At 25.7% G+C, this 15,472-nt stretch overlaps 1 protein-coding gene across 5 annotated transcripts in view; it reads right to left on the reverse strand.

Moving 5' to 3' along the window:
• LOC107438610 (diacylglycerol kinase delta) overlaps window positions 1-15,472 on the reverse strand; it is an 89,970-nt gene that overhangs the window by 31,098 nt on the left and 43,400 nt on the right. For all 5 annotated transcript variants that reach the window (XM_016050931.4, XM_016050929.4, XM_016050930.3 and 2 more), the window contains exons 4-11: window positions 14,223-14,303; window positions 12,999-13,103; window positions 10,454-10,589; window positions 6,538-6,644; window positions 6,312-6,440; window positions 4,662-4,924; window positions 2,780-2,888; window positions 1,574-1,713 (exon numbers count right to left, since the gene is read on the reverse strand). In XM_016050931.4, the coding sequence (XP_015906417.1) occupies window positions 1,574-1,713; window positions 2,780-2,888; window positions 4,662-4,924; window positions 6,312-6,440; window positions 6,538-6,644; window positions 10,454-10,589; window positions 12,999-13,103; window positions 14,223-14,303 (1,070 nt within the window). The remainder of the gene's footprint in view (window positions 1-1,573; window positions 1,714-2,779; window positions 2,889-4,661; window positions 4,925-6,311; window positions 6,441-6,537; window positions 6,645-10,453; window positions 10,590-12,998; window positions 13,104-14,222; window positions 14,304-15,472) is intronic.

The raw sequence follows: 15,472 nt of genomic DNA on the forward strand, positions 1-15,472 counted from the left end.
TCATTTACTGCGCATAAGCAGGAAGTATATAGGACTGATAATATACATTAAAAATATAGAAAAAACATGGAAAATAATAAAGATTAAAAAAAAAGAGAAAAAGAAAAATTATTAAAATTAAAAAATATATCTTTAAAAATTTATTCAATTTTAATTATTCTTTCTCTTCTCTTTTCATAAATCTTTATTATTTTCAATGTTTTCGCTATATTTTTAACTTTATATATATGTATATATATATATAAAACATAAAAAGCTTCAACTAATCTTTTTATGTTTTTCCTTTATTTAAATTTTTTCCTCAATTTATTATTCTAAACTAAACGTTCTTTCTCACGCTCTATTCACACCCTGTCTTTTAATCTATTTCTGGCTTTAAATTATGCATTAATTGATATTTTTGATTACTCCCTTTCATAGAATCATGAGAAAGACTTTACATTCAACCTATTCAATAAACCAATTATAATTATTAAAATTTCCATTATTCCCTAACGCGAAAAAATTTATTTTAAGTTTTTAAACCATGTGAAAATTAGTAGTAGTTATAAATGACAAAAAATGATCTAAACGTCAGGATTTATGATGAAATGGGTAAAAACAAAACACGTCAAAAAGGGCTTCGTTAAATTTGCGATTTGAAACTCTTGTGTTGTAATAAAAAAAACTGGATTTTCAAAATTACAATGTAAAATGTTGCAATAACTGCCTTTAAAAAATAATTTAGATTTATGACAAAATCGATACAAGTAATAAATTAGATGGGCGATTTATAACTCACAAATCCTAATAAATGTATCATAATCTTAAAATCACTAGGAAATCGGTACTTATAAATACCTTGTCGCATTTTATGAGAATCATCAATTTCAAGAAATAAGGTAATGGTACTTTTATGGACATGTTTTTAGCAAAAAGCTTAATATTATATATTCATTTTAATTAAATATTATTTTCATCCTTATAAAAAACCACAGTGAAACAATAAAATATCCTCTTCACTAAAAATTAATTATTTGTTTGAATGCTGAATGGGATTACAAAATAACTTTTAAATTTGGAAATATATTACTAGAATTCAATTCAGTCAAATAAAATTCACTCTAAGAACAAAACAAACCAGACCATAAAAAGGATACTGTCAAAAATTAAATAGAACTTCAATATAATTTAAAAAATGAAAGTATAATAATGAATTAGAGAGCAACAAAAAATGAAATATAAATGCAAATTTTAAAGTAAATCATGCTTGGTAACTGATTTTGAATTTTTAAACTTTAAGTTAATTTAAAATATACAAATAAAGTTATATTTTAAGGAAAAAAAAAGAGATTCTTTATGAAGAGATTTTTTTAAATATTTTTTTCAGTCTTAAAAATTTATAATTAACATAATCTATCATAAAAGGTCCTATATTTTGCAATTTGATCTAATAGATACCCAAATAAGAACCAAAAAAATAAATGGTTTACATACATTTTAACTTTGAATGCATTTCTAGACTCATGTCATATTTTTTTAAAAACATGGATAAAAATTAAAAGATTTTGAAAGTTTTGTAAAATAAAATTACCTATCTAAGGCTTTAACAGTAGCTTTCTCATAATTTTCTAACATTTGAGGAAGTTGAGCATCATCATTACAAGAAGAGCCCCAGCCTAAAATCCTGGCTAGATCATTACCAGTTCCTAAAGGCAATACTCCAACTTGGCACTGCATTAAAATACATAGATAACAAAGATAATGAAGAAAAAAAATCAAATACTATCACATTATGTATACAAACTGAATCAACAGAAGCAGACAAATAGCAGCATTATTTTAGAGTCAGTGCTCTTATTATTTTGAGTTATTTTTGAGTAGACAATTCCATATCCTTCCTAAGTTTTAGAGCAAATTTTCAAATTTTTTAAGGATTACATTAGGTGTAATTTCTAGAAATATATATATTATTATATATGATATATAATATATTTATTATAATATATAATATAATTATTATACTATATAATATAATAATTGTATAAGCTGCAAGTATATAGAACTCATAAAATAAGTTAAAAATATAAAGAAAGTGTGGAAGTATTAAAAGATTAATGAAAAGAGAAGAAAAATTATTCAAATAAAATGTTTAAAATTTCTTTTAAAAAATATATATTAAAAAGCAGGAAAACAAAAAAATGAAAAGATATAATCTCCTCATCAGCTCACACAATTATATCCACAAAAAAGAGTGCTTTCTAATATTGCATCAATACGCCAAAGCAAAATATATTAATACAATAGTATAAGGAGCACTACAAAAAATTTAAACAAAATAGAATACATTAAGTGTAAAATATCTAGCATAAAATAAAATGTGAAGAAAAAACAGAACAAAACACGAAACGAAATTTATAGTATACTGAGTAGTGAATTTGAAATAAAAAATTATTTCATAAATTAGTACTAATAAAAAAAATCAAGTTCACAGTGACCAAAATTTGTTAAAATCAGCAAACTGACATACATAATAAGATTTGATTTTGTAAAATCACAATCTGTTTCTGAAATAAAACTTAAAGGCAAAAACACTTTTATGATAAATTGCAGAAATTTTCAGAAAACCTAATTAAAGATTTTAAATTAAAAATCATAAAAAGTTGCAAAACAAATGTAATAATTAGGTACCGATGAAGCTCCATAAAAACTGATTTAACATCTATTAGCTAAATGTTCTAACTTGTGTTTGCACAAACTGTGTCATTGATGATGGGAAGAAAGAAATAGTTTTAATTACCTGTCTATGTAAGTTAAGTTTATCTATTTCAGCCAGAACCCAACTAACACTACCATCTCCACCACATACTAGAATACGGAATGGATTAAATGTGCGGAACATCAGAAGCCTGGAAAAGCATTAAAAAGTATTAGAAATTGGTATCATATATGTATATATAAAGAAAATTAAAAAAAAAAAAAAAAAAAATTAGGGAGAAAAGACATACTTCGATTTTGATAGTTAAGACTTAAATAAACTTTTCTAAAATTATATATTCATTGCAATTTTTCTTGATGAAAATTACCACCATACATACTTTTAATGTTAAAAATATTTACAACATGCAACTATCTTGTAATTAATTATTTTTAGAAAAAAGAAGCATTTTCTAGCACTGTGAAGCAGAAACAAATGATTACTAATATTTTTCAGTCAACAAAACAATTTTTAAAAATTAATAATTTTTTGATAAAAACAGTTTTGCGTAAAAAAAAAGGTTGTTTATTTGGATGGGCTGAAAAGATTTTCTTGCTCAATTACTATCGAAATTACCTGCATTCAAAAATTTTTTAAAGGCACTGAAATTTTAGAAATAAAACATACACTAGCTGTCACTAATTCTCTTTGAAGTTTTGAATGGAAAAAAACATTGAGTAACCATTAAAAATTTTTAAACATCTCCTTTACAGAAAAAATTATAATTTAAACCCTAATAAAAATAATAACTTACAAGATCTTCATTTTTTTTTCTTCATAAAATCACTAAGTTTGGATTTAAAGAAAAAATTTCTTAAAGCAATAATCAAGAGCTACTTAAAATCAGTCTTGGGTTTTTCGGTAACATATATATCTTTTTTTTTTATCATTTCAAATAGTTTTTAATAGGAGAGAATCTCAAGCAAATATATAAAAAATAGATGTCGGAACTATCCTTAAAGAAACGTTTTAGACTTATAATTCTCACTTGACGAATTTTTAAAACAAGTCAATAAAACTATTAAATACAATTAAAAAATCTTTATTATTTTTAAAATTAAAAGATAAATCTTTGAAGCTACATTAACTATGCAATAATATTTTTTCAACTATATAAAACTTTACACAGATAAAAAATTAAATAAAAACTTAACCATCAATTTTTTTTTTTAATCCAACATAATAAATAATTTTTTACAACAGAAAACTTTATCCATTTTCAACAATCGTTGGTTCATTTTATACCTTTTTACAGTGTCATATTGGGATTCTTGAATTGGTTATTGCTAATTATTTAATATTACTGTTAGTTATATATTATATTAATAGTTAGTTAATATTAATATAATTTAATATTACTACAGAAATAAAACATCAAACATGGTACTCAAGCAAAACACAATATTAGACAATAAAACAATATCAAGTATGTCAACACAGATATTTTTTTTCCAAATAAGACTGCTATAGCCTTTTTTAAACTATAATAAATAATTAGAAGAAATATTCACTTAGAATTTATCAAATATCAAAGCAATAATAATCTTATGAATCATAGCATATTTGAGTTTATACCCTCATTTACTAATATGTTTTGTTAAAAATAAAAAATAACTATTTAAAAATATCTCCAAGTGCAATAAGCAATGTTTGTATTGAAGTGCAATGATTGAAAATAGGAATAAAGATATGCTCGTTTACACATCTGTATTGAAAATGTAGTGTTTCAGTTGCAAACGTTTAATGATTTTTTTAAAAATTGAAGGGGAAAAAAAAAGGTAAATGTAGAATATTTTTACAACTTACATGCTTGAATTAAAAGGATTTTATGATTTGTCAGCAGTTAGTTTATATATGATGAGATTAAATCTATGTCAGAAATTGCTTTAAACTAGATTTAGTTTCTAAATAAATACAGTCTTACCCTAAGCTTGGACCACCATTCATGAGATCAAACACTTGTGCAGGATTGAGCAGTTGCTTAAATCGTCTAAGGAACATCACACCTTGATTATCTCCAGATTTTGAATTTACAAAAACTAAAAGAGGACTACAACCGAGAGGACAAGTTGCTTCCCATGATTCATCATTACCAATACTATGAAGAGATGTGGGTGGAACTATTGATGCACGGCATACTCCAAGTGGACATTTAACAGGATATTGGGCTTTACAAGATGCATGCACCTAATTAAGTGAAAAGAAAATATTAAATGTTTTGCAGCAAAAAACATTGAGTAATCAGACAGTGAATTTTTGATGAAAACAATCAGGATAAATTTAAGAACAAAAATGTAGACATGACAAAAATGTTGCATGAGAACATAATTTTTCTCATGCAAGTAATTTTTTCTAATGCATATTCTAGGTCAAAATATTTTTTAAATACATAAAATTTGCATCTTAGTAAAAGTAAAGTGCATATGGTTAAAATTAACTTTTAACTGATGCAAGACGATTCTATACCGTAGTTTACCATTTCTGTTTTTCCCCTTAAGACATTGAAATGTAAAAAATTTCACCAAATATTCAAAAGTAATTGCAATTATCCTTATTTCTATGTCATAAATTTTTGGTTGCTAATATTTAGCTTCTTTATAAACATTTTCTTTTTCTAAGGTAGGAATTATTTGAAAAGAGTTTCTAAATTTCACCACGCGAAGATAGTTAACTCAGAAATCCTTATTTATTTATCAAACTTCACAATCATAATACATTATTACATAACAATTAACATAATTAAATAAATAGTGGAATACAAAAAAAAGGAAAGTTTTCATTGAAACTTGAAAAAGTGGTTCACTAATTAAAAAAAAAAAAAAAAAGAGTGAGCAATCTTTCATAAATCTTTGTAAAAACTTGGAACTTTAATTCTACACTCAATAAGTTTTAAATAATAGTGATAATAACCATTTAAAATTCATGATATAAAATTCATTCTGAAAATAATAAATAAATAATTTAAAAACCTAAAAATATATTTAGGTCTATTGAAACGTAACCATTATAATAAAAAAAAAGGTTAAAAAAAGGAAGAAAAAGGAGGGAATGTCTATACTAAAAAAAGACGAATTGAATTAGCAATGAGACTGAATTGGAATGGGACCAAAATGTCACGAACTGGCATTTAACATTTTTTATGTTTTCAAATAAATTTAAATAGTTTATCATCTAATAAAATTCAGTTATTACAACATTTTATTCAAGTGATTTATCAATTGAATTATATGGCTGATTTTAAATTATATTGCAGTTTATAGATTAGTTTAAGTTCCTACAAAAAATTGGTTAATTTTTTTTCCACAATGCTTCAAACATAGAAATTAAAAGCCTTAAAGGCGAAAATGAGCAAATATAATGCAAAGCTTTAATGTCAGCCACAACAAAAGTTTAAAAACCATTAAGAAAAGCTTAGAAACAATAAAAAAATAAGCACTTTTCAAATGTTTTAAAAAACCTTTTTATGATCAAGTATTTTAATATTTTTATAAGTCACTTTTTCGAATTAACAATTATAATTTCATCTAAGAATTTTCTTTGTGTTGATTTAAACAGAAAATACATAATAAATTACCATAGCTCTGCACCACAGGCACTTCCAGTCTTGCAACCTTAAAACACTGCCACAAGTTTTATCACATAAACTACATTTTGCACTTACAGGTAAATTTCCTTCTAACCACTGATGAGGCATAGAAAGATTCTGAAGGAAAATAAAAGTGATACATAAATTATAAAAACAACAAATATTTGGAAAAAAAATTCACATTTCAGATCATATTTGATATGATTATACTTACAATATCTTCATCTTCAATGATATCTTTACCAACTGAAGATAAAGTGGTCCATTTACAGTTGTTTGGTGCTTTTGTAGCACATAACTTATGTGCCTTAAATTTGCAAACTATGTGTAAATATAAAAATACAGCAAAATAAGAATTAAAACTAGTTACAATTTTTAGTTAATTAGAGCACAAAAAATGGAAAATTTTTCTATCAGGTTCTAACAAAAAGTTCCTACCAAAAAAAGTTCTTAATAAAGTTAGAAAAAACAACAACATGAAAACAGTATCTTTAGTGTGGGTAGTAATCACCATCTTTGGTACAGAAACTTGGTGGCTGCGAGTACAGAAAAAAAAATGATCAACTTTGTTTCAGAATGGTAAAAAAAGGGTAGAAGTCCAAATGATGGAATGATGGTGGGCATGGTAAAATATTCCATTTGAGTTCTTACAGAGGCCAAACAGTATGCAGACACATGTGGTCTAGTGTTATCTTGATGAAACAGTACCTTCCTGTAACAGAAATTCAGTTTGAAGTTTTGCATTAATAGCAGCATCAAGATGGATTAGCATTTTGCTATAACCTTACTGTCAATGGCTGAACATTTATCAAGATACTCTTTGAGGATAATATCAAAGCAATCCCAGCAGATACAAAGCATGATCTTTTTGTTAGTCAAATTGTGCTTCACAATGCTACCAATCGACTCATCAGGTGCAGACCAACCCCTTTTTCGTTTTGTATTGTGGAAGTAAATCCATCACAATAGACAATCCCATCCAGAACGTTGTTCTTGAATTGAACAGCTTAACAAATTTTATCTGAATCAGCTTTAGATCTTGTACATTAAATTTATATGATGCATAGTGTGACTAGTGGATATGATATTAACATTCAACTCCTTAGCTAGCTCTCGAGTGGTAGAATACTGATTTTCTTCAACAGGTTCTTGCAGCCCAGCCAGAGCATTCTACTTCTTGTAAGTCATAGTCCTCGCTTTAGAACTTTTGGTACCAAACCTTTAGTGCAAATGATACAACAGTAGTATTTAAAGCTGTACAAATGATTAGGTGACATTCTGTAGCTGACTTTTTGCAGCAGAACTGGAAGTAAATGATGGTTCCAATCTGATAGCATGATAGTTCCATTTCAGAAACCTTGTAAACTATTGATAAAGGTATTTTTTTAAAACAGACTTCACAACAATGTGTTTTAAAGAAAGTCTCGTTTGCCAAAAATCGTTTTACAAAATATGAGCAAGAACACCAAGATGAACTGTTTGTGTAGATGATATTCACAATGACAGGAAACATTTGTTACAACCTTTCTCTTTTTAAACACCCAGTATTTTTAACAACAATAATCGAATCAAGAAGCTAATAGAAATCAAATATTTTAGTTTTAATTGGTGTTGCTTTCACGAAATTAATTATTATTGAATATGTAGAAGTAATAGGATACATCTTTTTTATTTTTTTATTTACTAATAGAATTTATATATAAAAAAAAACAGGAAGGTATTTGTCAAATTTTATTATTATTCAGATTATGCTTAAACTGCATTAACATTAATTAGTTAATATTAATAAAACATTTTAAGGAAAATATAAAATTATGTTCAATTCTAAAATAAAAATTAGTATCAAAATTGAAATGAATTTCATTTTTATACCAATCTATAATATATAAAATTAAATTATTAATTTAATTAACTAAATTAATTAAATTTTTAGGGCTAAAATAATAACATAAAAGCAGACTGCTTAAGAAAAAGAATTGCTAAAAATGATTACATCACAGATAAAAAAATAGTTTGTGATTACTGATTTTTCACAATATTTAAACAAGTTTTGTTTCAATCTAGTGGGGTAACTACCACTATAAATATTAAATACCAGTTCACTAGTATATAAAATATTTAACTTGATTCTATAAAGAGGTACCTTTTGATAGATGAATGTTGAAATAGTCGATAATTAAACTCTGTAGTATTATTCTTAATCGATTAAGCAAGATGATTATAAATTACTTTTTATATGTTGGGTGGCAACAGTCTGGTTGAAAAAGAACAGCTATGGTGAATAAATATTTGCTAATCTTCTGAATAAGTCTCTCTTGTATTAAGGTGATAAAACAACACTTCAATGGCGACCCGGACGTGATATGAACATGCTAATATTGATATGGATTGTCCACATTAAACAGTTAATTTGCTTAATATAAACTGCTCGAAGGAAAAAAAAGAAAAAAAGATCTGGTGAAGTAGATAAAATATATAGGGTAATAAATAATATAGGGGTAAAAGTGAGCGAAATGCTATAAACAAAAAATGAAGAAAAAAATGAGCGAAATGCTATAAACAAAAAAAATGAAGAAAAAATGTAATGAGCCAAATTGATCTAAATATATTAACAGCATGAATCAACTAGTGGTAATCGTTCATCGAATTTTATCACAGATAAAATTCTGGAAGAGGAGTAATGTGGCGTAACTACCATTATAAATATTAAATACCAATTCACTAGTATATAAGACATGTTAATTTGATTCTATCATGAGGTACCTTTTGATAGATGAAGGTTGACATAGTTGATAATTAATTTTCTTCAATCTAAAAAATATTATTGATTTAAAAAATATTTATATTAAAAAAATCATAATATTTAAAAAATATTATACAAGTTCATTTAAAATATTTTGTTTCAATCTAAAAAACATAAAAATATTAAAAAAATTATAAAAAATAATAATTTTTGGTTTCAATCTAACATATAAAAAAATATTATTTCAATCTAAGAAATATTATATAATATATCATTAATGTAAAATTTTCAGCTACATAAATCTTTGGGTAAAATAGACGGATAATATTTAATCCTCCTCATAGATAAATTCTAAATAAATTAAATGAGTTGACCTAAGGAATCAGTTTCAGTTAATGATTTATTAGTTAAATGAATTATTATTGTTCAGTTACAGCATTTAAATTCATTGCATATTATTCGGCCTATTTTTAGAAAAAAAATTCCTTTAGTAAGGTTGCGTTATATTTTTACCTTGACCTTTTCAGGTCAAAGACACCAAAATGTAAAAATTTAAAATGGAAGAAATATATTATGTCTCTGAAATAAAAAGAAAATAACGTCTTAGATTTTTAAAATCATGGATAAGTTTAAATCTGCAGTTGATTAGATGGTTCGAAATTTATATAAAAAATAATTGTTAAGAAATTTAAAAACTGCAAGGAAAAATTCATCATTTTTCTCATTTATTGACTTTAGAATTTTAGTGAAGTTATTTGACTTTTTCCGTATTTGGTACAGATGTTTGCTGTTCATTGGGAGAGATTTTAATGGTCTCTCCTGAAGGTTTTCTTCAACACGAAGTCTATGAAAAAATTTCAGGTTTTTCAAAAGTGTCGTAAATAGAGTTGGTTGCTACATAGAGGTGGTCTTTCCAGGAGGTTTCACTGTATATATATAAATTACGAAAAATTACAAAAGCCAAAAGACTGAAATTAAAACTTAAGAGATTACCAAAATGTAAATAATTCTTTGGAGAAAATGTAAGACTATAGTCATTTATTCCTCACACAATATTTGTTTTCATTTCTAGTGAAAGTATTATTCAAAAATAAAGCACATGCTGCTTTGAAAGTCAACAAATGAGCATGTTTGATTTTATGAAACATTGGATTGTTTATGTGTGGAAGCTTTATAGAAGGGTTAAACCTAAATAAAAGTTTGTAATATTAATCTTTATTCCATCGTAGAATATTCATCTTTATTCTCATGGCAATTAGATAATTACCAAGAGAATTAAATTGGGCTTCATTATTAAATGTCTCATGTAAAATCTTCTACTACACATGCACATATTTTGCCACAAAAATAAAAATTTGAGGATGTTAATTAAGTAAGACATTTTTACCTTCACATGATAAGCCTTTTGATCTCACTCCAATGCCAGGCCAGGCTTCTCTGCAGACATTGCAGAATGTTGGACGAGCATAATAAGTAACACACCAATTATGTTGCCCAGACAAGAATTCATGATGATCTGTGCCCTTATAAATAAACAATGAGATGAGATTGTTTAAATAACTAATCAGAAAAAAACCATGATTAACAGAAAGTCAATTCATAAAATAGAAATGAATTCTTACATAACTTTAGGTATATTGTTAAGATCATGATATCACATTACAAATAAAAATTCAGTCATTCAGCTAAATAGAATAAAAATTCAGCTTATCTAGGATTAAGTAAAAAAAAGTACAAAATAATTAAATAAAGTTGACCCCCTTATGCCATAAAAGATAATGAGTCTGCCTTTTACTTCCTTCTATGTCTCAATTACATGGAGCATGAAAATTTCTGGTTATTGTAATTAAAAAAATCTTGGAAAAAAAAAACTTGGGAATTTAGTTTTTATTTGCTGCTGCACAGCAATCCTGCAGGGTGCATAGCCAAATTATGCAACAAAAAATAAGCACCTTTTAAGCACTTTTCTAGCACTCAAAAAATATTTTTAAGCACTTTAAAAAATATCATAAATAGGTAGGGTTGGAAAAAGTTTTTGACAATTTACGGTTTTATCTTGTCCAAAAAAAAAAAAAAAAAAAAAAAAAAAAAAAAAAAATCTTTTGGCATTGTTTTTGTCAAAAATCATGAAATTTTGAATCATGTAAAGGAAATGGCGTTTTCATACGCTACGGACTGACAATACACTGAAATAGAAATATTTGATTTAATTGTGAAAACGTTGAATAGAACAATGTGAACTGTTTTCTTTTTGCATAATTCAAAGTGAAATCAACTTAGTAAAGGAAAAATCTCTTTTTGACAAAGGGAAAATTAAGCACTTTTTAAAAACACCCAATGAAAAAAGCACCTGTAAGGGCATTTAAAAAACAAAAATAAGCACTTTTTAAAAACACTATGCACCCTGTCCTGATATATTTACTATAAATAATTCTGTTTGTTTACTCTTTTAGCCCTACCTCCCCCCCTCCAAATCTCATTTCTATAAATTAAATGTTTATTTTGAGTAAAAATTGATCAATAAATAGTATGAAAGGTCTCGTATAATTCTATTTCTCTTATGGTTTAATTAAGATCTATTAGTGAACATAAATAATTTTGCTTAGTAATCATTCCTTTTTTTAAAAAAAAAAAAAAAACTTTTGAATTTAAAGGTTCATTGTTAGAACAAATTTGGTAAGTTCAGAACCATAATTCAATATTTTGCTTACCAAACAGACTGATATATTAATTACAATTTGTGCATGGATCACATTATGCATGAAGCTGATTGTTAAGTTATAAATCATTTAATGAAACTCTTTAACAGTAACGTACAATAGCATATCAATGCAATTTACACCAAAAAAAAAATTATAATTTTAAAACAGTTAATAAGTTTAGATACCAATTCAAATAAGTTCATCTTAAATTGTAGAGTAATAAGGAAATATCATAGAATTACATTATAATAAAGAAACAACTATTAGTTTCCAAATACAATAATAGCAAAATAAAAAAAAAACAATAGCAGAACAGAATAAGAAAAATAAATAGTACGGGTAAATACCTTTAAATTAAGGATAGAAAAATATTTTATAGGAAAAACAATATCTTTTATGACTGTTATGAATTGTATGCTGATGACAACCAAAGTAATATGGAAATTAACATGGGAAAATTGAATCCAACCATGTGATTTTTCGGTTAGTAAAAAAGTACCGACAATGAAAAACTGCAACACCATCATTAGGTTTTTACATATAGTTAGAAGTATGACCAATTTAAAAAGCCACAAATGTTTGAAGCAGTCAACTATTTTAGGAATCTTTTGAAATAGAGCCAATTAGAATGTTTATAAAATTGAAGAGTTATTAGCAATTAATACTGTATTATTCGGAAATTATTGGTCTTTGAACAATTTTTCTCAAAATGCTATGTTACAATGTAAAACAAAATAAACTAAAAAAATATAGATGTTACAAACCTTATTGCACTCATTTTAAGATTTCTCCTCAGTTAAACAAAATGTTTTAAGAGCATTTATATATAAGGTACTCATAAATTATTTTTTTGTTTAGATTTTTTAACTGATCCCTTAAATCTTCTCAAGACTAAATATTGATTAAAAAGTGTTTGAACTGTATGGTTTTGAAATACCCTAAAGTAATGCATTATTTGGTATTTTCAAAATTACTGCCGTAACACTTAACACATTTTTTTAGGTTGGGAATGACACACAGATCTAAGATGAGTAAATTAAATTACAGATAAATAGATAAAATTTTTTAAAAAATACACAATCTACCAAAATTTAAACTCGTGCATATAATTAAACATTTAGGATTAACAATGATAGGGAGCATAGTAAGGTAACTTTCATATTTATATTAATTTTTGAAATGAACCTTTTACAAAAATCACTAAAAAACAAATGAAAAAAAAATAATTACCTCATAAAAATCTTTATTGCTGACATTTTTGAAGGCAGTGATCCAATCTTCCATTTCTTTACGAGATTCAGCACAAAGAATTAAACTTCGAAAAGGAGTAATAACCTTGAAAGAAAAGTATAAGATTAGAATTTGACAGGTCAACATCCCCCCTTCCCCCAATATGGCATATAGAATCAATCACGATTTAATGATTAGTTGAACATTAGTTAAGACTCAATAAATAAAAATATGAAGGTGAATCTTTATTTTTTAAAAATAAAAAGCAATTTCTCAATGAAAATTGGTTTAAAAATTTTAATTAATACACGTACATGATTGCTCAGGAAACAAAAATAAAAGAAATAATCTCACTTTATATTAAATCGCTAATTTCTTTCATTATTGCATAATAAATATTAGTTTCCTCTTTAATATAAATTTGTAATTCAAATTAAATAGAAAAAGAGCCTGATCAAAACTCTTTCTTAAACTCATTCAATTTTTAAAATAAAGTCATTACTTATTACTTTCAAAAGGAAGAAAAATTTGTTTTCTAAAGTGAACACCTAACTAACATTTAAGAAATACACACAAACACAGTTTGAAAAGAAATAATCTCATCTAACGAAAAAAAAGATTAAAATGACTTTGTCAAAGCTATAGTAAAGACATTTTATGTATTTTTTATCTTGTTCCATCTCACATAATCTTAAAATTTTTCAAAAAGATGGAAAGCTGAAAGACTAAAAACTCTCATACCTTAAGAATTCCAGAAACCTTTTTTTACATACTTTGACTGGATTTTTTTATCCATATTTTAAATGTAGCATGACACAATCCTCTTTACTTACCCTTTTCGTAATAAAATATAAAGTTTTAAACTATTTGCAATATGATTCAATATTTTTTTCCTTTCAGTATAAGCAATATATTAACAGAGTATCTTAAAAATGTAAAACGATTTTTTAAAACATCATAAAAGCATCTGTTTTGAAAAATATATCCTTCCAACAAGTATTTAAATTAAATAAATTCTTAAACAACTCCTTTGAGTTCTTTGCATAATTTACTTACGTAACATAGTAAATAATTTCATCAAATCATAATACAATTTATTCAAATTAGATATTAATCAAATTAATGTGTTTGTAAAGATCTCATAAGAACAAATTACTAATTTTTGTTTAATTAAAATAATAAAATCTTATAAAAAAATAAAAGAAAATAACAAATTTAACTTACTTTAAAACTGTGATTTACATTTTTGATACTACATTCAGCAATGCTTAAATCAGATAGATCAACTTCTTCAAATATTGCAGACTGAAAATAGAAAGAGGTATTTATAAGCCTTTTTGTCAGAATAATATACAATATGAAACTAAAATATAGACATCAAAACAGTATGGAAGCCATCATTATACATGTTCACCGAAATAGGGTAATCTGAAGCAAACAAATTTTTAATTTTAATATTGTATAATGAAGAAGACTTATTTTTTTCTATTTTAGTGCTCAGAAGTTGTACTCAAGTTTTTCTTTTTTCTTCGTCTTTTATTAGACAAAAGAGTCTAAATATTTGGCACAATTCATTTAGCACATATTAAAAAGAGTAGGACTTAATTGTCTACAATTCCTTATAACCCAAGATTCCTTGTAACCCAGGGTTACAAGGTAGTTCAAGTTAACAGTTGAATCTTGTTAACTTGAACTATTTTTCGATTCCCCATCAAATTGTTACGGATATAATACTTCAGTTTTAACATGAAATATCTTTTAAGTTTAAGTTTTGTTTAATTGCTGCTTCTGATTTTATTTTCCCCCCAGCAAATAATTTTTCTTTCCTTTTCGCACTTAAAAATATCCGCAAAATTAGAGAATCTCTGCTTATGTATCCATGCACAGCGTGCGTCTGTATTACCTAACCATGTTCACCTATTAGGTGAGGCTGTAAAGAAGCATGTTTTCCTGAAAAATGACCACCCATATTAATCCTTTGTATAATATGGATAGTCATTTCTTCAATACTCTCCTAAGTTGCTTTAAGAAATTGACATTGCTGAATTGCAGTTCTATAAGCGTGGAGCTAAAATTTTTCTTAAATTTCACTAGTGAATTAAGTTATTTTGGCAACATTTTTCTCTTTCATCTGAAATCTAATTTTGACAGGTGCTAAAAGCATCTGCGTTAAGACAGTTAACCGTACAGCTCTATGCCAACTGAAGTCCAACCTATGGTTTTATGGATGATGTTAGGCCTAAATAAAATTTAATTACTTGCCACCCCATACTATTAAAATGGACATAAAGTATTGGTTTTGTTTACTAGTAGATAAATGTACCAATTACATTACATGATATTATAATACATGACATTGAATCAGTGATAGTACAATACATGACCAACAAATAAAAAACTTTTTTTAAATGGAGTGACTACAAACTACTTCCGAAATGCTGTTACTATTTCACTACTTAAAAGGAGACACACTT

The sequence above is a fragment of the Parasteatoda tepidariorum genome, chromosome 3 (genome assembly GCF_043381705.1).
Source record: "Parasteatoda tepidariorum isolate YZ-2023 chromosome 3, CAS_Ptep_4.0, whole genome shotgun sequence".
Taxonomy (NCBI): Eukaryota; Metazoa; Arthropoda; class Arachnida; order Araneae; family Theridiidae; genus Parasteatoda; species Parasteatoda tepidariorum.